At 35.6% G+C, this 23,208-nt stretch overlaps 2 protein-coding genes across 4 annotated transcripts; both read right to left on the bottom strand.

Moving 5' to 3' along the window:
• Nucleotides 1-1,440: 1,440 nt before the first annotated feature.
• On the bottom strand, nucleotides 1,441-16,568 carry LOC105211428 (thrombospondin type-1 domain-containing protein 4). Of its 3 annotated transcripts, none has more exons than XM_054227307.1 (7): nucleotides 16,473-16,568; nucleotides 4,269-4,420; nucleotides 3,952-4,150; nucleotides 3,688-3,842; nucleotides 2,527-3,627; nucleotides 2,313-2,463; nucleotides 1,441-1,767 (listed from the first exon to the last, which is right to left on the bottom strand). In XM_054227307.1, exons 2-7 carry the CDS (start codon nucleotides 4,305-4,307, stop codon nucleotides 1,601-1,603), a joined length of 1,812 nt encoding a protein of 603 aa, XP_054083282.1. In that variant the 5' UTR covers nucleotides 4,308-4,420; nucleotides 16,473-16,568; the 3' UTR covers nucleotides 1,441-1,600. The 3 variants fall into 3 exon arrangements, with proteins under 3 accessions (XP_054083282.1, XP_054083283.1, XP_028895566.1); XM_054227308.1 differs by having other exon boundaries at nucleotides 16,483-16,541; XM_029039733.2 differs by lacking the exon at nucleotides 16,473-16,568 and having other exon boundaries at nucleotides 4,269-4,429.
• On the bottom strand, nucleotides 4,497-23,024 carry LOC128920276 (A disintegrin and metalloproteinase with thrombospondin motifs 13-like). Its single transcript, XM_054227309.1, has 4 exons — nucleotides 22,854-23,024; nucleotides 21,574-21,960; nucleotides 20,692-21,064; nucleotides 4,497-11,184 (listed from the first exon to the last, which is right to left on the bottom strand). The coding sequence occupies exons 1-4, from the start codon at nucleotides 22,874-22,876 to the stop codon at nucleotides 11,161-11,163; spliced, it is 807 nt and encodes a 268-aa protein (XP_054083284.1). The 5' UTR covers nucleotides 22,877-23,024; the 3' UTR covers nucleotides 4,497-11,160.
• Nucleotides 23,025-23,208: the final 184 nt, after the last annotated feature.

Here is a 23,208-nt window from a genome sequence, read left to right as displayed (position 1 = left end):
TTAGCTTAAACTTAGCTAACTCCGACTCTGTCGCTCGAGCAGATGACTCTAATTCGACTCGGGTCGTTTATGCTTGCAAATACTGGTTTTAGCATATAAACTCGTATAGCCATTGGTAAGGATATTTAAAATTCGAAACTTATTTTATGATATATTCTAAACATTCAAGTTTCCATCTGCGCTGTCGTCCATTTGTGACTTACATACTCTCTTTGTTCCCCTCTTTTCAGGAATGCCTTTTCACTCATCTCAATAGATTTATTTTTCAATCGCCATGAAATAATTATATTTAACACCATCTAAACTGAGTTAACCGTGGTGTAATGGTAATAAAGATCAATTTAAAAGGTCATAGATGAGAGAACACACATATTTTTTAATGCGATCGAAGATTTTAACATGTCATAAATTGATTATAAGAAATAAAAAACTATCGAGTTTAAAAATAATCATAGATTCTTCTTACTCCTTTATAATCGTTGTATTTTTCTTCAGGCTTGATATTTAATAGCTTCAAATGTCTTTTAATTTCCCACTTTGACAGCACAAATCCAAATTACACACATATGTACATACGGACATGAATATGTCACATCATAACCACTGCATTTGTTGGCTCTTTTGTGTAGCAACACCCTCGCTGACAAGCGTAGACACGCGTGAACAATTAAATAATTGCGCTCAGACGGCGTCGACGACTTGCGTTGCAGTTTTTGTTGCTCGCTGCTTTTGTGACAGCAAAAAATAATAAATTATCAATAATTGCACGCAACAAATTGCATATTAATTTGAAAAGCGAAAAGCAATTAAAACAAATATACGCGACGCACTAACCGTATAACGGTACTTAACCTCGCCGCTAAGCATATTTTGGCGCGCCAATTTGGCAAAGTACTTGCCACACTTTCGGACCACCGCGAAGGCGGTCGCAAATTGTTTCGTCGCTGCCCAGAAAGTGAAAGAAGTCTTTAAAATTTATTTATATTTTTATTTTTATTTATTTATTGTTTATTCAGTTATTTGATTTATTACAAATAAACGCGTAAAAATGCAATAAATATGTTTGGTATGGCTCTTATTGTGGGTTAGTAAGTACATACATAAATACATATGCAGTTATTCGATTGTACAGTTGCCGCTACGGCAGGCTAGTACTCATACATTTAGTTTTTCAAGACATTTTAAATTGTTGTAATTCTAATTGTTAGTGAGAATACGAGAATTAATAATATGAAGAAACTTACTAGCGTTTCAAGAACTTTTTTCAAACAATTTTTGAACTATACTAATTAAATATGAAAATTTCAAATATGTGCTTCATATAGATTTCTTCTTTTAATTTTGTTACCCTGGCTAAAATTCTCTATTTTCAACTTTTCTTGCAACTTACCAACTAAACTGACTACATTAAATGCTAAGCTAATGTTATGATAGTTACTGTTATTGTTACAGTTAGAGTTATAGTTATTGTCGTTGAAGCAAATAATTTAAATACAATTAAATGCGTTGTGCTTCTCCGCAGCTGTTGTGGCAAAACTTTCTCGTCTGTACTCCTCTACTGCCACACATTTCCACTACTTGTTGTTGGCGCACGCATTTACTAAGCAAATCCGCTGCATGTTGCACAGCAGTAAGTTTTGTAGTAGTGCAATTTGCACAATCGTTGTCGATTTATTCGCTGACAATTACTCACATCATCTTTGCAATTGACAGGTGGATCAACTGGCTTCAAAGTATCACGCTCCACATCGAACAGTGTGTTGAGTTCTAAGAGAATGAAGAGAGAGATACATGTGGTTTAAATGAAAGCAATAAAAATTGAAGTAAGAACTCTTAATTTGTATGTCTAGACCGTATATTAATTACACTCTATTCTGGGAAAAAAATAACTGAAGTAAAAGTAACTAATCTCAAGTCAAAAGTAAAGTAAAGTTTGCAAATCGTGAGTAAAAATTGTGTGTGGGCCAACAAGAGACGGTATAATTCTTGCCAATTAAGGGAGGGTTTTCTTTCCTCTCGATTATCAGTACCGGCTTAGTTGTAGGCAAGGAAAGACAACAAAGTCGGAGAATGTGTTGTTACCAGTTCATCAAACTATTTATGTAGTCGGGAATTCTGAACCTTGAACTCATATTTTGGGCTCCGATGCAGTTTTTAACTTAAAATATTGTTTAACACAAACTGTTGAGTTAGCTGGAAAGACTATTTTCCAGTCAAGCTAAAATCACGTTCCCAAAAACCTTTGGAGGTTAGCTCCCTTATATCACTTCGACTTCATTATATTCCAAGACTTTAATATTTAGATTCCCTACCTTCACACTTCTGCACATTACACGTTCCATAGACCGGCTCACGTTCCAAATATTTACAATTGCTCGATTCGACCATTGCTTTTTGTTTCCAATCAAACTCCAGACATTTGGCATAACGTCGTTGAACACCTTCACCACAAGAGCGGGAACACTGTAAACACAAAAAAGTTGAGCTTTAAGCTCACTATGCTTTCGATAAAAACCAAAAACTCACCTCCGACCACTCGGAGTAATGCCACTTGGGTCCGCAGAACGTCACCTCCTTGTGTGTACAATTCATAACAGCACGCGGTCGCAATAGCAGATCGCATTCCGACTCATCCACCGCCACACCATCTCGCAGGCAAAGCACAGCACGCTTGCGTTGCAGATTAAAGCAATCACCGGTGCAATTACTCCATTCGGAAGCGAACCATGTGCCATACTGGCATGCGGCAGCTTGTTGGCTCCCACTACAGATACGTTTCTGCTCTGGCGTGAAACGTAAATCACACAGATCGGTATAGGGTGGCGTGCGATCGCAGTAGATCGAGCGATGCTCAAAACCTGCACCGCAATCGGTCGAACACTCTTGATTCCAGCCCGACATCAGCCACACGCCCGCTTTGTCCACACGATCGTCGCGCAGATGACGCCGCAATGGCGTGGTTGAGTTGTAAATGCTGCGCACCATAGTCGGCGCGCCTAGCAAGCGCGAGAAGACACGTGGTGTCTTGTCGGGTCCGCGTGCGTAGATCTTACGCCGATTAAGTTTCGGGCAATTACAGGTCTCATTCAACTGTGGCAACTTCTCCTGCTCACACAAATCTTCGGAGACTACCTCCACCTTGCCATTGTTTTGCTCCTGCACGCAATTCACGTAACGTGAACGTACGCCCTCGGCCTCACCGTCAGCACACTTACATTCCCCGTATTCACCAGCACGCCAATACGCGGCGCACAGTCCCCGATTGCAATGATAGATATCCTCACTGAAGACTGGCTTCTCGACGAAGGCGCAGCGCTTAGGTGAGTAGTAACGCGTCGGTGAATCGCGTATGCAACGGAAAATAGGTGGTTGTACACCGGGTCCACAAGAGCGATTACATTCACCGAAGCCAAGCAGCTTCCATGAGAACTTGCGACGTTTGCGTTCGCGTGCGCGTGCGATCTGCGCCGAAACTGAGCCATCGATGTTGTTTTCTTCCAAGTCGTCCAGCGGCTGACCCACCTCGTTCCACTGTGACTGCAACTCCTCGTCCTCGGTTATCGAAGCCGACGGTACGGGAAGCGTATAGTCATATTTGACGCCGGTATTGTGACCGCGCACAAAGAGCTATGTGAGGGGAATATAACAGTTATTTCTAAGAGTCTGTTGTTACAGTTAAAGGCTTACCAGTAGAACAACTGATTTGCTTATTGGTCCCTTCGAAGTGATTATGCTCAATTCGCGATTGTAATCATAGCTGTCATCATTATACTCGAATATGCCACTATCCGAAGCACGATTGTTACCGTTAATCAGGAACATATCGTCGGTAGTTTTGAGTGCTAAAGAAATAAAATTTAGATTTAAGTTATTTAATAATATCTGAATTGTTTTATTATTTATATCTATAATTTCTAAATTCGGTTTTTATATAATTCTAATTTGTTTTACCCAGTAAATTATCACTTCGTGCCAGCTGTTTGATCGTTAAATTCATCGCTCCCGCTGGTATTGTGTGCACATAATTGTAACCATAACTCAACTTGGCTTTGCTGAACACCTCAGAGACCATCTCACACAACACTGAACCACATTTTGTTTGTGCGTCGCTGGTGGTGGCCGGGCGTATGGCACCACTTTCATGAACCGCCTAGAAAACCAATTGGGAGTAATGCAGTTAAACAAGTGAGTTCAGAAATATTTCAATATACATAGTATATTTAGTTTAAAGAAGCATAATCGAGTAATATATATGTTTATGAACTTACCAAGTTTAAAACTAAAACAACTGCCAAGAATTTCCACATTTCGAAGTTGTTGTATTTAAATTATCATATTACGTTTCCAACACTTTTTTTCCTTATTAAGTCTCGAATATATTTTTGCTCTTTAAACTTATCCTTATAAAATTAAGTAATTTCTGAAAATTGTATAACTAAATATTTAAGTTGATTTGACTTAGAGAATATAGAGATCGCGAACTGTTATCTGCTCTAAATCAATAATGACTGAACTGGAGCCAAAAGTTTTTATCAAAGTGTTCTTTTAGAAAGGATGGTATATCCCAATTGATATTTAAGTGAAGTTTGAATAAAATTGTTCATACGAGTACAAGTATTCACCCAAATCCACCTCTGCTAGAGATGTTCAACAATTGGATAGCATTAGAAATATACGAGTATACCTATTACCTAGGTGTTGAGAGCCTAACCACTCTGTTGGATAGACTCAGCACATTTTCTTTTTGATGTGTGTTATGATTCGTTTCAACGCTAGATTCATGGATAGAGATCCAAACAAGATCAGTTTGGAACTAAAGACTGGCACAACATATAGAACATATGATTAACCGTTTTCCAATAGATGTCTCTAGGGTCAAGCACTGGTCGATTAAATCGAGATCTGTTTTCATACCAAACTTATTCTCAACTGAAAATGTCACTTTTTGAGCCGAATTCTCGACGTTTGCGGGAATGTCTCTAGGGTCAAACACTGGTTGATTAAATCGATAAAATCGTTTTATATCGATATTGGACATTTGTGTTAACATTAACCCAATAAAATATTTGTAGAGATCGGTTTGCATTCCAAACTTATTCTCAAAATAAATGTCACATTTTGTGCCGAAGTCTCGACATTTGCGGGAAATTTTGCTTTTTTAATTCCAAGAAAACTGCGGCTGAGGCTCATCGACATTTGTAACCGATGTTATACCAAAAAAATAAATTTAGAAAAAAACGGCGGAAGCAAAGTTGTAGACCTAATATATGAAATCAATTACATGATTTAAATGATTGAAGCTTTAAAAAACTCATTTAGAAGAAACTTGGAAATCATGGCTCTTCATGTCACAGTGAAATTCTATATCTATTGTACATTCCTCTTCTATGTCAAAGTTAAGATTGCTTGAGTTGTTTGCATGGAATTTCTATACACATGAAAGCATAATAAATTATGATTATTTTAATAAATTCCTAAAACTATTGGAAAATAAATTTTCATTAATTTTTTTTTTTCAAATGCAATGTATATAGCTAATCTATAAATATATACCCATTTAGTGAATATAACCAAAGGTTCAATTAACTTATCGAGACTGACCCAAATAGCATAATTATTTTTTCATGTTCCAACATTGGCCTACGAAATGCGATTATTTTTATACGCGTACGTAGTAAGTGAGAACATGGCATGCTTGTGGCATATGGTGGCAATTAATTACGCTAAGCAATCTGTTGGAAATGAATTAACTATTCGCACAAAAAACAATGCAGAAACTCACTTAGGCCGCCTAACAACCAACCAACCAACCGCAGTTGGCAACAGCCAGCAGTGAACGCCTTCAACACACCACACACACCGCATTCACCAGTGATCACTAAAATGCGCCTACTTCCCCAAATTCTTTGCCAAGTCCACATAGGCCGGTGTGTGGACCACACACACGCCAGCGCTGAGGCAGTAACTCGCTGATATGGACGGCGTTGCGGTATGCTTTTAAGCATTTCATCGATTCGCATTCGAATATATGAATATGTATTTCAATTGCTTTCAGTTATGCAAAAACCGAAAAGAAAAAAAACAGACGTTGCGTTGCTGAGCGCCAATGCTTGCCAAATCGCATAAATCTTAATTAAACCATTCTCGCTTTTTAGCGCCGGCTGGCAGAGCTGGGCACACTGGCTTACATACAAACAGACACGTTCTTCTAATAGGTAGGTGTACTGCCAGCGCCAAGCGCGACTGTCATGTCACAAGCAGTCGGCAATTTATGAATTGCTACACATCCACCGAAGAAATCATTGTGCATGGAGCTTTCGACTTTTATAGGCAACGCGTATACAGTTATTTACGTTAACATTTCAATTAAGTATCGCTTTGGTGGCAATGCCATGAGGTAAATTTGTATATTTTCCAGCAGTTCAGCATATTTTCATAGACCTGAGCAAAGAGATTCTAATATGAAAAAATGTAAGGAAATATCTACTTCCTATATTTGGCGTTGTCCACAACTCAGTGGTGCACTTGAGCCGAAGTGCTTTTGTTACTTCTAATCTCAAGCGTGAAGTGCCGAAATATCATTCAATTTGTAGGCAATAAAAACGTTTGAACATTGGCAAGTGTGGTGTTGTAGCAATAGATATGCACTTGAGTTCATCACTACATCCAAACAGCAACAAATCACCAACAACCACTTGTGACCCCATTATAGGGCACTCCATGGCACTTGTTGCAAAGCCACCGCCTATCAGCAAATCGGTCTGACCCAATTATCACTTGTTAATTAGCCCAGAAAAGCATGCCACATTGATGCGCACATCGCACAGTTCACTGATATTGAAATTTTGAAATTCTTTACTAATTTTTTTCAATTTTTTTTCGTATTTAACTCAATATCTGCCCAAGAGTGCAGTTCAATACCGTCGAAGAGTTCTAAGTATCTTTTAAGTATTGACGCTGAATATCGCTATTATTGCTCATAAATTGTATTATGTCAAAGTGCAAGTGAACTTACAACTCAGATTACATTGGGGCAACATACATGCATACATATACATCTACATTTACACTCGAATATTTGCTTTTATTGTTGACAGCTGTAGTTCTTAGAGTAAGAGCATCTTCAGTATTTTGTTGCAACATCACTGACATATACATACATACAGATACTTAATGGCTTTATGGGGGTATTAAAAACACATTAGCATAGAAAATTAAAACATTCGCAGTCGAATTTTTTATACATTTTAAGTTAAGTAATTTTCCAAAATTTCTCATTGGAGTTTTAGTCTTAAAATTGAACAATATGTAGTATATATGACCTATCTAAGAGGAATCGGAGGAAATAATTCGTTTTTTCCTTAAAAATTAAAAATTAATAATTTTCAAAATCCACCCATCCATTTCCACAAGGTAAAGGGTTACGCCAGCCTAGAATTTTCGAAAAATCGATTTTTTTTACTTAAAGTACACTTGAGGGTCCCAAAACTATCATTCAGTTGGTAGATTAGTAGACAAAATACCTGTTCAAACCGTTTTGGTGCCGAAGCATTCAGGTCATACAGTTTCTCTAGAAAATGCAAAACTCGAAAGCCCTTTTGAAAAGTATTATTTCGGAGATTGTTCTAGTAGGCCCGATTTTATATCAAAATATTTTAAAATTTAATAAAACCTGAATCAGTGAAGTTAGATTCCTTTTTTACCAGAATAAATTGTCATTTTTCGCTTTTTATGAGTGTTCTAGACCCGTTTAACGCCTTAAGTCTCAATGTTTTCTTCAAATTGTTCCAATTCATGCAACCAAAGCTTCTTCACAAGGTTATTCATTACACTCACTGTACCGTCAATTTTGCAAATTTGCTTCCGCCGTTTTCCAATAGATGTCCAATAGGTTCAAGCACTGGTCGATTAAATCGATTTTTTTTATATCGATCTTGGACATTTGTGTCAACATTAACCCAACCAAATATTTGTAGAGATCTGTTTGCATCCCAAACTTATTCTCATCTGAAAATGTCATTTTTTGAGCCGAATTTTTGACATTTGCGGGAAATTTTGCTTTTCTTTTTTAATTCCAAGAAAAGTGCGGCTGAGGCTCATCGAAATGCTTTCTTTCCTAAGTGAAAAAAGCCTTAAATTTACAAAAAAAACGGCGGAAGCAAAGTTGTAGACCAATACTATGAACAGTAACCTAGCACAAAGTACTAATGTACTCTGGTAATCTATTAAAATTAGTCCAAAATCTGCAAAGCAAAACGAGTTTTAATTCATCGAAATGTGGATAGCAGAATACAATGCACTGTTTTTCATAACTACCCCATCTAGCTCAAGTTTTGGTTTGGTACTGGAGAATATTTAAGAATACAATATAATGCATTTGTGCAGTTTCGCACTTCTCCACTTGTTCGAAAACAGATTTATTCCAACGCATTTGAAAAAGAAAAAAAAAAACAATTTAAGTCGTTTAATAAATTTTATTAGTACAACTTAGTAGTACATCCATCAAAGCGGGCATAAATTTCCGAGAAAAGCATGCGCTAACACATTTCACACTTAATTACGAACAATTAGCCCACAAATTAATGGAGTAAATGTCGAATAAAAAAATTCTCACAACATAAAAACCACTTCGCCAATAAATTTCGACGCCCACACAATTAATTGAAGAAAACCACAAAAAAGTGAAAAAAACGAAATTTTTGTGAAAAAAGTGTGTGTTACAAAATATTTAAGAGGTCATTAAATGATTAGTGCGAATATGCATTATCATCGTCAACAACAACATGACAACAATCACATAATTAGTGCAGCGAGCAAAAGCAAAAAAAAAGAAGAAGAAATTCAAAAGATGAAGACATCAAAAGCTTTACAGCTGTCACACAACAACAGGCATGTCATGGCATTGCTGTCAGCGATTGTTTGTAATAATGTCACGATCATCAATGACATTTTTTTTCTAATGATGCTTATGGTCGTGTGTGCTTTCATGTTTGCTATTGAAATGGTGCGAGATTTCAAGGACCCAGTGGGTAAAGAATTGTAACTATTAATTGATATTGTTAAAATATTATTAAGTCTACAACTTTGCTTCCGCCGTTTTTTTGTAAATTTAAGGCTTTTTCTGTATAAAAACGGTTACAAAAATGTTATTCAATCGCCTCAAAAAGTGACATTTTTTCAGTTGAGAATAAGTTTGGGATGCAAACAGATCTCTACAGATATTTTGTTGCGTTAATATTGGCACAAATGTCCAAGATCGATATAAAACGATTTAATCGATTTAATCGACATTCCCACAAATGTCGAGAATTCGGCTCAAAAAGTGACATTTTTTCAGTTGAGAATAAGTTTGGGATGCAAACAGATCTCTACAAATATTTTTTTGGTTTAATGTTGGCACAAATGTCCAAGATCGATATAAAACGATTTAATCGATTTAATCGACCAGAGCTTGACCCTAAAGACATCTATTGGAAAACGGCAGTAGCAAAGTTGTAGACCTAATAAAATATTTATTATGCAATCTTTCAAAATTTTTACTTTTAATTCAATTTTATCAAGACTTTTTAAAATGAAAATTCGAAATATGAAAATATATTTGCTTCACATCTGTTGTCGTTTTTTTCTCACAGGGACTCTTCTTTTGTTACCGTTTTGAGCGCGCGCTGCCTTTCGGCCAAAGTGAAATGTGACAGAAATATATTTTGTCATAAATTGGTGGTATCACAAATATTGGCCGTCAAAATATCTGAAATGGTGAATGCTACGACGAATGCAATATAATAGACATACTTACATATATGTAGACTACTGTATACTTACAAGTGTACGTAAGTAGCTCGTACAACATGTATTTAAGTATCAAATTTTGTTTTGACAGCGCTGACAAATAGTTGTGTGCAGTCACCTTTCGCTTTTGAAATGTTCAAGCTCAATCCACTGAGTGATGATGAAAAAAGCAAAATTTACAAGTTTACAAATATTACACTGCTACGTTTCATATGCGTTGCTTGTGATAAGTCAATCAACAAGAGACAATAGAGTGGTCTCACAAACACTACCACATACATTACTTTATATGTATGATACATACGAGTATATCGCAAAACAAAAAATAGTCCACAGACACTTATAGTTTATGCCGCTGCAAAAATATTTAGCCGAAATGCCAGTCCACGTTCAACGCATACCAGATCGTCTATCACCGATCGCCCAGCCATATGTCCATTCGAGCTGTCAATAGAATTTTGATTGATTTCAATCGTTCGTTGCACGTTGGTCAGGAAGCATTTTGCCAAACGTATGTTAGCGATAGCTATATGAGTACTATTATGTCTGTTTGTACTGCTTTCAGCGTGTTTGATCCACTTATCGGTCATGTATATTTTGTGTTAAGAGTAAAAGTCAATTTGGCTGTGGGCCAACCGGCGAAAAGCTTTCCTTCTAACTAACAACAACCAAATATTCAAAAATATGTGCTTACATGCGCTGAAAGGTGCCATGAACTATGCGAGATACGAAATTTCTTTGATTGCTCCGCAGTTGGAGCGTTTTTAGACAGAAGTCAGCATTTCTAATTGAAAGTAAATGAAAGTGAATACTCATGGTGGCAGCAAAGTCATATAGGCAATTTATTTTATTTTAGTTTTCAATTACAAATTCTAAGACACGCAGCTGTGAGCTAAATGTTCATAAATTTCTGAGTTCAACTAAACAGTAATTAAATAGAGCAACTCAAGTGCTGTATGGAGGGTATTAATATCGAACTTGTTGTGGGAAAAGCACTTTGAAGAGCGCGCTCTTGTGAAAGATGTCAAGGAAAATACAATCAGTAGTAAAATTTTGTTCTTAAAATTCTCAATTATCCTTAAAGATGACATTCATTATTTCGCTTGCATTTGAAACGTTCTTAAACACTTCTATAAGCAACTCAGCTCTTTCGAATTTATGGTTTATCAATTACTTTCACTCCAACAGCTACAAAAAGCAAAAAAATAGTAAAATCTCTTGCATTCGTACGCATTTAAAATATTTATTCATAGCAATTATACGGACCCTATCCTTAGGATGAGATATCAAAATTATGATGACAGGGCGTATGAGTAATTTTAATTTTTGAGCAATTAAACAATCCACTATGTTTCTGTTTAATCCAAATTCTCAAAGAAGCTTAACTTTTTTGATCTGTAAATAAAAAAATATTGAAAAAAAACATGACACAAAAAATATAAAATTTCTTGAATACAAAAATTTGACATATTTTGAGCGTACAAGACCCCCTACAAACAATAATAAACTAATTTTTTTATACAGACCATATTTTCATATGACAAATGCGCTATTTCATCAAAATATAAACAAATCGTAAATTTCAAAAATAAAATTTGTCCTGACATTGTTAGCTAATAAGCTTTCAAAATGCCTCAAAACAAAACACAAATTCTACAATTTTATGGCGCACATATGAATACATACAAATGGACATACATATTTAATATATGATGAATATGAATGTACATATTAACACTTGTGTGTTTACAGTTGTTCTTTCTATACCATATGGTTGCCGAATAAAATTATGTGAATAAAAAAATGTCGGCTTTTAGCCGGCAACGATCGTAAAGTTCAATGAGCTGCCCATAAAATGCCGCTACTAAGGTTTTCCGTCAACAAAATTAGCAGTCACGCATGTTTTGGATATTACATCCATATAGAAAAATTCTGATTTGTAAAGTGAAAAAGGAAAAATTAGTTCAAAATCAAGTGTGCACTGAAATATGCAATTTTACAGCTTAGTGAATTCAATAAAAAAATTAATATAGAAAAAATTCTGGAAAAAATGAAATTCTAATTATTTTTGTTTTTGTCTCCTATTTTTATATGTAAGTGGCTTATACTACACAACAGATGTTAATAGTTTATTTTTAATACAAATCTTTAAAGCAAATTGTCTAATTTTTCATGTCTCGAAAATCTAAAGAATGTCCGAATTTTAGCATAAATATTTGCCCACTAAAATGCCATTCACCAAACACTTTTGGCTAGCTGCTTCAAAAAGAAAATAATATTTGAAACTAATAACGGCATATAGACTAACGGGCCGCATATACGCATGACTTAATTCAAATTGACCGCTTTACGCACAGCAAAGGCGGCAAACGCGCCCGAATTCGCTTGTCGCAGCGGTTGGTGGTGATGAGCTAACCACCCGCCACCGGCCACCGCCACTGCAGCGCTGGCATCTCGACAATGACATTTGGCTTTCTGTGCGTTGTGTCGGTATTTTAATAGAAATTTATGAATTAATATAAAGATTATTTTTAAATTTATCTCATTCAACATGTGAGAAATGTTTCGCTTTCAAGGTTTTCGAAATATTTGACATTTGCTGTTTTCGCTTTGCGGAGATTAAAAAACGTTTAAGCATGGGATTTGTTAATGTCAACTGCTGTTAGCACTATTTTGCGAACTATTTTTACAATAATCCTTTTATAATAGTTTAAGAATGTTTACAAGGCGAGAAATTTCATAAATAGAGACATGGAGTCTACCGTTTACTTTAGATTATAGTAAAGCTTTATGGTATCGTTCTCAGTAGAACCGAACCTTCTAGAAAGTAGTAAAATATTATACTGAAATGGTTATAGAACACTTTGCTACGCCTAAAGATTTAGAAAAGCCTTTAGAGTAATGCTAAATGATTTCAAATATTTTCCACATGGTCTCAGCAAAAGCACTCCGAGAACGTTCAACTCAGCTATACAGTGTTGTTATGTTTATAGAAGCTCCTTTAGCTTAAAGCTCCTTCAATGAATGAGATCATGAACTCAAGAGGAGCTTTTCAGCTACATATAAGGTGTGTTCAAAAATTAGTGGGAAATCTAAAATTTCACGGGTTTGGAGAGTCCAATTGTCCAATTCTCCCTGAAGTCCGAAACAATTTTATACTATCTTCATTGGTAACGATATTCCAGCCTCCGTATTAACTAGATATGGCTCCGTGTGATTTTTTCTGATTTCCAAAAGTAAAGAAAACCTTAAATAGCCGTCGTTTTAAAAGCCTACGCGAAATCGCTGAAAGAGTCAAGAGGCTACTTCAAAAATCGAGTTTGATAAGTGTTTCGGCGATTGGAAGAAGCGCTCTCAGAACTATATTTTGTCGAAAAAACGAAAATTTACGTTATTTTTTGAAAAAAAAATCGTCAAAAAGGTTTGATGCAATTTATTAAAACAAAATTGATTGAAATTATTGAAGTAAAGGCAAACATAATATCGAGTCTATATATCTATTGGGCTTTTATCCATTCTTTAAACATTTTGAATATTTCAACAAATTTGAAACCAATCACTGATAAAATTCTAGAGCTTTCAGCATAAGAATCATTCGAAAAAATAAATACATATATATTTTAAGTATTTTTAGACAAGAAATAATGAAATTTATTAGGCATACATTGGCCCACTTCCCGGATGCTTTCAAGTTAATGCAAGTTTATACGAAAACGAATTGGAAACATTTTGGCATTTTGGCAATCGCGCCAAATTAAATATGAAATTTATTTAATCTTTTCCATCAAATAAATATTTAAGCTTCCACCTGCCAACAAACTAAAGATAACAAACGTTTGTTCCGGGATATACATTTTACATGCATTTAACTTGGGGTAAAAAAATTAAACGAATTTATAAAAAATAAAAATTAAAAAAAAATATAAAAAATTAAAAAAATAAAAAAAAATTAAAATTTGGCTAATTACTTTTTCATGTTACTTAAATCGAGGTGAATTAATGTTTTGTTGCTGTATTTGTTTTTGTATTTTCATTACGCACTTTTCGGCGTGTTTATACAAATTTCCCAGACAGATTGCACTGATAACTCAGACTATATTAAGCAGTAGACAACGCACTTAGCTCAACTCTTCACTATTATTATAACTCAAGACTTGAAGTAAAAATGGCAATGTAACGGTAAATAGAAATAAATATTTCAGATAAACTGTTACTGTTAGCCGACACTTAAATATATACATATACTATACAACATAAGATGATGAATGTTTATTTGTATATCGGAAAGTATAGGCATGAGTGTGAAACTGCGCCGTGGGTCAAAGTGTTTAGCCATTTGTCTTATGTTTTCTGTCTGTTTGCTATTTGTGCTCACCAAACATATTGATGTTACGTCAACAGATAATTTAGCAACAGATAATAACCAAACACAATTAGCCGCTATACGAAAATACATACACACGCAGACTCAATTGCAACGTCGCACATAAACACATATACTATGTGTACGTACATGTGTGCACTCAATCTCACTTGCAAAGCGAAAGGTAAAGACGCTGTCGAAGTGGTAGGTGAAAAATAAAATTTTTGGTAAAAAAAGAAATTTTTTGTGCGTTTTGATGCCGATTTGAACGCCTTTCCATTGTGGGCGAGTCGAATTAGTTGCTTTTATTTCCATTGTAATATCAATTGTTTGTCGAAGAAAATTGTTGCTAGTGCAATTGCATTAAAGCTCACATTAATAACTGCCTATATTTATTATACGTACAATCAATGGATTTCTGTAGACAACAGAGAGTTTCATTTGCGAATAAAGAGTTTCCTCAACATCAACACAACACAGTAAGCACAATATCTAGAGAATTATTAGATAACAGGCGCCTTTCTTTAATCTCTAAACTTAGAGAAGGACTCGAGAAACAAAGAAAATTATTGTGTTTCCAAATTAAACGGAACCTAAATCTGATTTGAAGCAAATTTTAATTATCCAATCGAATTTTAATGCCAAGATCTCGGATGAGATACTGGTTGCTAGCTGTAACTGCTGTCAACTGAAAGTAATTTTGAGTATTAGATTTAACTTGCGCCTCTATAATGGAGTTCTAGTGTTGTTCTTTCCAAACGAAGATCTTTTATAGGACCTAACTTAGGTTCAAAGGTTTACTCTCATGACAAGTTTCGCGATGAATCCCACTTGGACAGCAGAAGCTGCCAGTCCATTGTGATGTTCCTAAACATAGATCACAAAAAAGACCCTTACACAACGCTGAAGCGCTTTGAGCCTATCACACATTTTATGAGGCGGCTAAGTTAGGTTCAAAGTTTGACTCTTACTACAAGTCTCGCGATGGACTGACTGTAGATGCCAGTCCATTGTGATACTCTTAAACATTGATCACAAAAAAGACCCTTACACAACGCTGAAGCGCTTTGAGCCTATCACACATTTTATGAGGCGGCTAAGTTAGGTTCAAAGGTTGACTCTCACTAAAAGTCTCGCGATGGACTGACTGAAGGTGCCAGTCTATTGTGATGCTACTAAAGATAGATCACAAAGACGACCCTTATACAACGCTGAAGCGCTTTGAGCCTATCACACATTTTATGAGGCGGCTAAGTTATGCAAAGGTTGACTCTCACTAGAAGTCTCGCGTTGGACTGACTGTAGGTGCCAGTCCATTGTAATGCTCCTAAACATAGATCACAGAGAAGACCCTTACACAACGCTGAAGAGCTTTGAGCCTATCACACATTTTATGAGGCGGCTAATATCGAATGAGATGAGAAAAATTAAACATTTTTAGTATTATCGCCTTCAAATATTATTCATTTCAACCCATTTAGTCAAAAAGTTAGATATATATCATACAGTTACATTGCTTAAAACCTTGCCTGGACTTGATGCTGGACTTTAAAAGTCTCTAAAGTCTAGACTTGGTCGTTGAATTACTTTCGCTGACTATTCTGTCTCATTGTGTTGTGATTCTGAAGTGAGCATCAGCTTGACAGGAAACATTATTTAACAACATTCTTAGCAAAAGGAACAAAATCTGGCAACAAAAATGCAAATGTTTCTCCTCACAAGTTATATCTAATGAATAAAATTATATTTACTCGTATATCGAAATAGAGTCATGTAGCTATGTATGGAAGTATGTATGTAATAATGAAATCAAACTGTCAAAGAAGTATTTAGTGTCAGTTAGCACGTACTGTTAAACAGTTGAATGGATCGTTTAAGTGCACGCAACGCTTGCACTTATTATACTGAATATACACATATGATATACAGAGCAGTACACAGTGAGAGTAGTTTTATCGCGTGAGCAAAAAAATTCTGGATTTGATTAGGCGTTTGAATATTTATGTGTACATATGCATGTATTTTATAAAAAAAAATACTTTTTTTTTATTTTAGCAATTAAATATTTAGAAATATTTTCATGACTTAATTTTTTTTAATAATAAATTCCTTTCTGAAAAAATCAATTTGTATATTTTTCAAATCTTCATCACATTTTTTTTTTATTATTAACGAAAATGTGTCGTCTTCTTAACGACTTCTAATGAGATTTTTAATTTCTGCAATTTATCACACACACACACACAAAATTTTAATTCTTCGCAGCATTTGCATTTTAGCGCCTAAACTCAATTAATAACTCATTAGTTCACCCACTGACCGCTAAATACCGTCAAACAGTTTACCGGAACACACACCGAACACTGGCTAACAACACGTTGTTGAGCGGTTGACAAAACATCAGCGAATGAGTTGGGCTGCGAGAAAAATTTATGATTTCGAATTTTTCAACACGAAAAACATATAGTATCTACTACGCGCGTTGAAAAAATAAAAAAAAGAAAGAAAATTAAAAGCGAAAAAATCACACACACAAAACACAAAGCGATACATACATACATACATCCACACATAAGATAAATGCAAAAACAATAACAATTGTAATGCGCGAGCAATGGCTAACCAAATCATAACAGAAATACATAAAAACTAATAAAAACAACAATAACAACAACAACAATGGCTAAACAACACAAAAATCTTCATGAAGAGCCGCAATCGCACGCTTGCAGAGCAGAGCAGAGCAGCGCAGCGCAGCAATGCAGCATCCCATAGTATGTAGTTGATGCCAAAACTATTGTAGCTAACAACTAACAACAACAACAAAGGCGCTAGCAGATCTCAACTATAACAACTGTATGTATGTCTGAGCGCACATGCCACAATAGCCAAGTAACACAACAATTATTGGCGGCCAATACATATGAGTGAAAAATCGAAAAGCAACAACAAAACAACAACGCCTGCTAAAAGAAAGACATACAAAGCTAACAGAAAAAAAGCAGCGAGAAAAAGCGCCAAGTGAACTTGAAGTGCCAGCGCCGTTTGTGGGAGAGGGTGGTGAGGTCAAGTTTGTGTTGGTTGTGTGAAAAAGCCAACAACAATGATATTGAAAAGTCGTAAAAAAAGTAGTGCGTGTAATTCACAGATGCCTCGAAAGTATTCATTAATAATAATACCATAATAACAACAATAGCAACAAACACAATGGTGTTATTATTGTAAATCAGGCCTAAGTAGCAACGACAATAAGTAAGTTAATTACAAGCATCTTCGTTGTTGAACAATCTGTGAGTGCAAGTAAAGCATAGTCTTTCACTCTTGCAGAAATTAAAGCCTACGTTTTTTCAAAAAAAATAGTTTATTGCATTCGTGTATATTAATTCAAAATAGTCCCCATTCGATATCATGCACTTATGCCAGCGCTTCTTCCAAACGTCGAAACTCGATTTTTGGCATAGCCTTTTTCTGGCGAATGTGGCGGTTCCTACAGACAAAGTAATCAATGACTAGAGCTTTTGGACAATTAAAAATTTAACAAGTAAGGAAGGGCTAAGTTCGGGTGTAACCGCACATTTTATACTCTCGCAATTTATTTATTTAACTTAATTAATATAACAAACTATTTGACCCACATATTCGTCATATATATTGTATAAAGTCCATTGAAAGTTGGAAACCCTAATATTAGGTTAGAAGCACCGAGGTCGTCGTGTTCGATATATGGGGCCTTGAAAACCTATGGTCCGATTTTGGCGATTTTTTGAATGGGGCTGCCACACTATAAACGTAGTATTGGTGAAAAGTTCTGCACCGATATCTTCACTAGTGCTTGCTTTATATATTGTAAAGTAAACGATTCAGATCGTCTTCAAAGTTCTGGTATATAGGAAGTAGGCGTGGTTGTGAAGCGATTTGGCCTATTTTCACAACATATCATTGGGATGTAAGGAAACTATTACAAACCAACTTTCATTGAAATCGGTCGAGTAGTACCTGAGATATGGTTTTTGATCCATAAGTGGGCGACGCCACGCCCATTTTCCATTTTGTAAAAAAATCTGAGTGCAGCTTCCATCTGCCATTTCTTATGTGAAATTTAGTGTTTCTGACGTTTTTCGTTAGTGAGTTAACCCACTTTTAGTAATTTTCAACCTAACCTTTGTATGGGAGGTGGGCGTGGTTACTATCCGATTTCTTTCATTTTTGGACTGTATTAAGAAGGGGCTAAAAAAACGACTGCAGAGAGTTTGGTTTATATAGCTCTATTGGTTTGCGAGATATGTACAAAAAACCTATTTGGGGCGGGGCCACGCCCACTTACCCAAAGAAATTTTATCCAAATATGCCCCTTCATAGTGCGATCCGTTGTCCCAAATTTTATTTCCATAGCGTTATTTATGGCTTAGTTATGGCACTGCATGTGTTTTTGGTTTTCGCCATTTTGTGGGCGCGGCAGTGGACCTATTTTGTCCATTTTCGAAAGCAACCCTCTCACGGTCCCAAGGAACATGTGTTCCAAGTTTCATTAAAATATCTCAATTTTTACTCAAGTTATCGCTTGCACGGACAGACAGACACCCGGATTTCAACTCCACTCGTCATCCTGATCATTTATATATATATAACCCCATATCTAACTCTTTTCTTTCTTGGTGGCACAAACAACTGTTATGTGAACAAAACTATAATACTCTGTGCAACAGTTTGCGACAGTATAAAAAATCCCATTATTTTTTGAACACACCTCGTATACTTGTACACATAAATGTCGCCGCTACCGAAAACGCCCAAAGATTGTTGTACTTCTCTAACTCGAATCGCCATAATCCACAAAAAATCTTCTTGTTGGAGAGACTACCGAGTTCCGGAAGTTACTTTGTATGAAAGTTGAATTTGTCAATTCAAGGGTTCGAGTTATGAAAAACTTCGAGTTAGAGAAGTTCGAGTTATGGAAGTTCAACTGTATTTTGAAGCTTACATTTACAGTTAAGATGTAAAAATCATATTTCGAGTTACAAGTTTGCATTTTCACTCATTATGTAGACTTCTGAATTTTCGGAATGAAAAAAATGAGATTCCTGAGAAATTTTCGAAAAGTTGATTCAGTGCTGAATTACGAACTGTAAAAACTAACTCCAGAACAAAGTAGTAAAAGAATGAATCAGTGAAAGGCAGAAGGTTTATATAGAACCTTATCTAGCCCACTCGAAAAAGAGATAAATGTCTTACCAAATCAGTCTAAAAAGAAGAATATTTTATAAAGATTGGTTCCTTTTCTTCCTCGCCGTAGTGCTTTGTCGGTGAGTAATACATACAGATGTATATTTAATAAATCTGCACCCACTTATACTTAACCAACTCACAGCACTCTTAACTTCACACCACGAGAGACACGTTCGCACGCGACAATGAGATCAAAAGTTCAAAACTCTAAAAAAAATATTCGTAATATTCTTTTAGTCCACTGAAATTGGACGGGTGATCTTGTTAGTTGCCGACTACGGCACGAGATCAGCACCATCGCAACAAATGAGCGGCTGGCAGCTAAGTGCCAATTGGCCAAAGTGCCACCAAATAAAACTGAAAAAGGGAAAAATAAAAGAAAAAAGTGTGCACATCATAAACCGCATTTAAATGATTTGCGAACGCAACGGCAGCTCGCACAGTTTTGTAGCGCAAAGAATGGCCAGCAACCGCAGCGGCCACGGCGTGACCAACTGCACCAAACGGCCTGTGGCTTATCAACGCTATCATGTCCACACAGCGTACACGGTAATGTACATTTTAACAAATTAGAGATAATCGTTGCGCAAATGAGCCGACCAGATCGTGATAGCTTTGTGACGATGCACGACGATCGGCCGTCAAAAGACACCAACAAAGGCCGATGTCGCATTGGAAACTCTCAGCATCATGACGCTGGCAATGATAATGATGCTTAGAATGCAGCCGGCAAGCAAGACACGCCAAGTTGTAAGACTCAACCAGCTGATCGATCAGCCAAATTCAATCAAATTTAATCAAGTGTGTAATTTTTCCTTAGCAACTTTTACACGTTCATTCAGTGTAGAAGAATTGAGAGATCATCAAAACGATCGGAGCGATCAAACGCGTCAAAGCTCAATCGCTTGACCAAGGCGACTCACCCGACAATGAGGCGCACGATTTTTATTATATTTACGACTATTAGCTGATGAATGAATCGATTTCGCATACAGTAATCATTAAAGTATTGATTACAGCATAATCTATGTTATTTCATTCTTATCAAGAAAACTCATCAACCATAGAATAAAAGCGGCGAAGGTCAGACGGTGTAAAAGGTCAAGCCAAGCTGTAACCAACACTTAATGTGAGAACAAAATTTAGTTAAGAAGGCAGAGGAGACGTACACAGATATATTAGACGTCAAAATTAAATAAGAAAATATTACTACTAGAAATTCGTGGAAAATTAAGGAATCAATTTTGATTTTTTCTACGGACTCTTTCTTATACTAATCTTATACTAAAAGACTAAACTTTAGTATTACTCACCCGACAAATACCCTCCACACACACGGCCTTACGTCGATAATAGTGTGTGTAATATACTGCCGGTCTGCCACAGGTGGTTCCATCAGTGACCGATTGATTCATGCTCACGAATACGTCCGAACCACTTGGACGACAAAACAGCTCACACTCGTTGTGTTCTTTCTCGTAACCCAACCAATTGTAGAACTTGTCTTTATATGGTATTCTATTGAAGGCGGCGCATTGCTCATCGCGTTGCCGCTTTTTATTCGCCTTACACTTTTCGTCCTTGCAAAGGCGAAAACGTGTTATAATACCTCGACAGCCGGTGGGGCCATTGGGTTCTGGATAGAATTCTCGATCAATTGGAGCAGCATCAAGTGAATTTAGTTTGCTAAAAAATAAGATACTTGATGAAAATATTAAAACACAGATACCCAAATTTACGATAGGGATTAAAACTAGAACCTTAGTCGAAATGTGTTCTTTCATCCTTTTGTGATTTTCTCTGACTCAAAATATAATAAAACTAGAACTAAGAATCTAGAAGTTGAAATTTTACGAGGTTTGAACCAACTACAGTTGAACTTCCTCCACTCAAATCACCATAATCTACAAAAAAAAACTTCGAGTTAGGGAGACTACGAATTATGGAAGGTAATTTGTATGAAATTTTACTTATAATGCCAATTCAAGAGTTCTAGTTATGGGGAACTACAAGTTATGGAAGTTCAACTGTATATTACAACAAAAATTTAACTGAGATCTCGATCCAAATGGGTCGGTAATTATATTATGTGGATGTAATATTTATCTTGAATTCCAAAAGATGTGGAACTGAATATCTATGAAAGTAAAATAATAAAGTTTATACAACAATTTCAGACCCCTCTTCTCTCTCACCGTTCAATACATTTTCTGCGACGAATTTGCACACAGGAATTGCTGCATTTAGTCCACTTTTCCCAGCGATCCCAAGTATATGTTGTGCCCACCCGTTTTATTATACTAATGAGCCTTTTGCGTGAGTGCCTCGGTCTTTCTACTGTGGTTTCATCGTCATCGTCGTCATCATCGTCATCCTGCTCCTCGTCATAATCGTTATCCACATTTTCCTCCACATTTTCGCTTCTCAAGCTTTCCATTCGATTGCCACTACTTAGGGGTTTCAAAATTTCCGTACCGTTAGCTATTATGGAGGACTCAGAGGGGTTTGGGGAGGACGGTAACTCGGCGCCATACGAGAAGCTCACTAGCGCCAATGAAAACAGCAAGAGCTGTAGTTTTAAACTAATGGGAATTGAAAAAATGCAAGCTGTTACTTACAGTCATCGAATAAAGTATGTGTATGTCAATAATTTAAAATTTTCTTCTACATTGTTGCACTATTTTGATGAAATAAGTAAAGAATTTTCTATGAAACTCACTCATTGATTGATTGCACTAATTTTGCTTTTACATGCTCTAATTAGTCAATTGCCTTTATTCTACCAAAAAGGCGATAAATCCATTATGTCCAATTCACACATCTTAAAACGCGAACAATAAATTTTAAACGTAATTTGACATATTCAAATGACTCATAAAACCCTTTTATGTGAACAAATGCGATTTAATTAATATATACTTTTGTTTTCATTTGTATGCAATTAGCTTTTGTTGTAATCACCTAAATCAAACAATTTGCTCAAATCGCGGAAATTGTTGACAAATTGTTTGTATTCAAATCCCATGGCGATGATCACATCCCAGCCTCGCCCAAATTAATTTTCGCATATTGCAAATTTATCTATTTTTTTCAAGTTCTTTATTTTTTGCACAAGTATTTACGCACAAAAGAGTTCATTGTGCTCATTAGCGAAATATAACCCCGCTTTTCTTTTATCTGTATTTTTCTTTTTTTAATTTTTTTTTTTTCACTTTTTTTGGTATTTAAACTATAAACAATTTTGTTATATTTATTTATACTCTTAATTCTCATTATTTATATTTTTTATTCTCTCTCCTTAATTGGAAGATTTCTGCATTATTATCAGTAACTTTTCTCAATTAAAAAGCAACTTCCAAAAATAAAAAAATTTCTGAAAACCGATTTTACCATTATTAATAATCTAATTATTTCTTATTCTCTTTTTTCAATACAATCAGAGTAACGCCCTCCGGATTGCGAACGCAGAACAAACCTTAATGTCTTTATTTGCAACATTTCAGCATTCTTTTGATAAGAGTCGCCAATTCGCAATTTATGAGATCAATTCTACTTTATCAGCACACTTTATTAGACACCTAAGTTGAAAAATAAAATTTTCGAAGTCTATACAAGAACCTCCTCGCTATTGAAACCCCTGCAACCAACTGATTATACCATTAAAATATATTTTTTCTCTGGACAAATTTTCACGCTACACAAGAAGCTTTTTATCTCCATTCTGTGGCATTTGTGAAAAATTAAATAAAATAGGCGGCATTTCATATACCAGTATATGGTATATATATAAATATCAGTATATAAAAAACTGACATCTGCCTGACGATTGG

The sequence above is a fragment of the Zeugodacus cucurbitae genome, chromosome 3, assembly GCF_028554725.1.
Source record: "Zeugodacus cucurbitae isolate PBARC_wt_2022May chromosome 3, idZeuCucr1.2, whole genome shotgun sequence".
NCBI lineage: Eukaryota > Metazoa > Arthropoda > Insecta > Diptera > Tephritidae > Zeugodacus > Zeugodacus cucurbitae.
Note: the sequence above shows the minus strand (reverse complement) of the source record. Positions and strands in the feature narration are given on the sequence as shown.

Bases quoted from the DNA above. Each gene is read 5' to 3' on its own strand.
- LOC128920276 (XM_054227309.1), bottom strand. From the start codon at position 22,876: ATGTTGCAAATAAAGACATTAAG. The intron at 21,961-22,853 runs GTTTGTTCTGCG...AATTCCCATTAG, and splicing joins TTGCAAATAAAGACATTAAG to TTTAAAACTACAGCTCTTGC. The intron at 11,185-20,691 runs GTGAGTAATACT...TTTTATTTACAG, and splicing joins GTGTGGAGGGTATTTGTCGG to ATCAAAAAAGTTAAGCTTCT.
- LOC105211428 (XM_054227307.1), bottom strand. From the start codon at position 4,307: ATGTGGAAATTCTTGGCAGTTGTTTTAGTTTTAAACTTG. The intron at 3,628-3,687 runs GTAAGCCTTTAA...CCCCTCACATAG, and splicing joins GCAAATCAGTTGTTCTACTG to CTCTTTGTGCGCGGTCACAA. The intron at 2,464-2,526 runs GTGAGTTTTTGG...TTGTGTTTACAG, and splicing joins ATTACTCCGAGTGGTCGGAG to TGTTCCCGCTCTTGTGGTGA.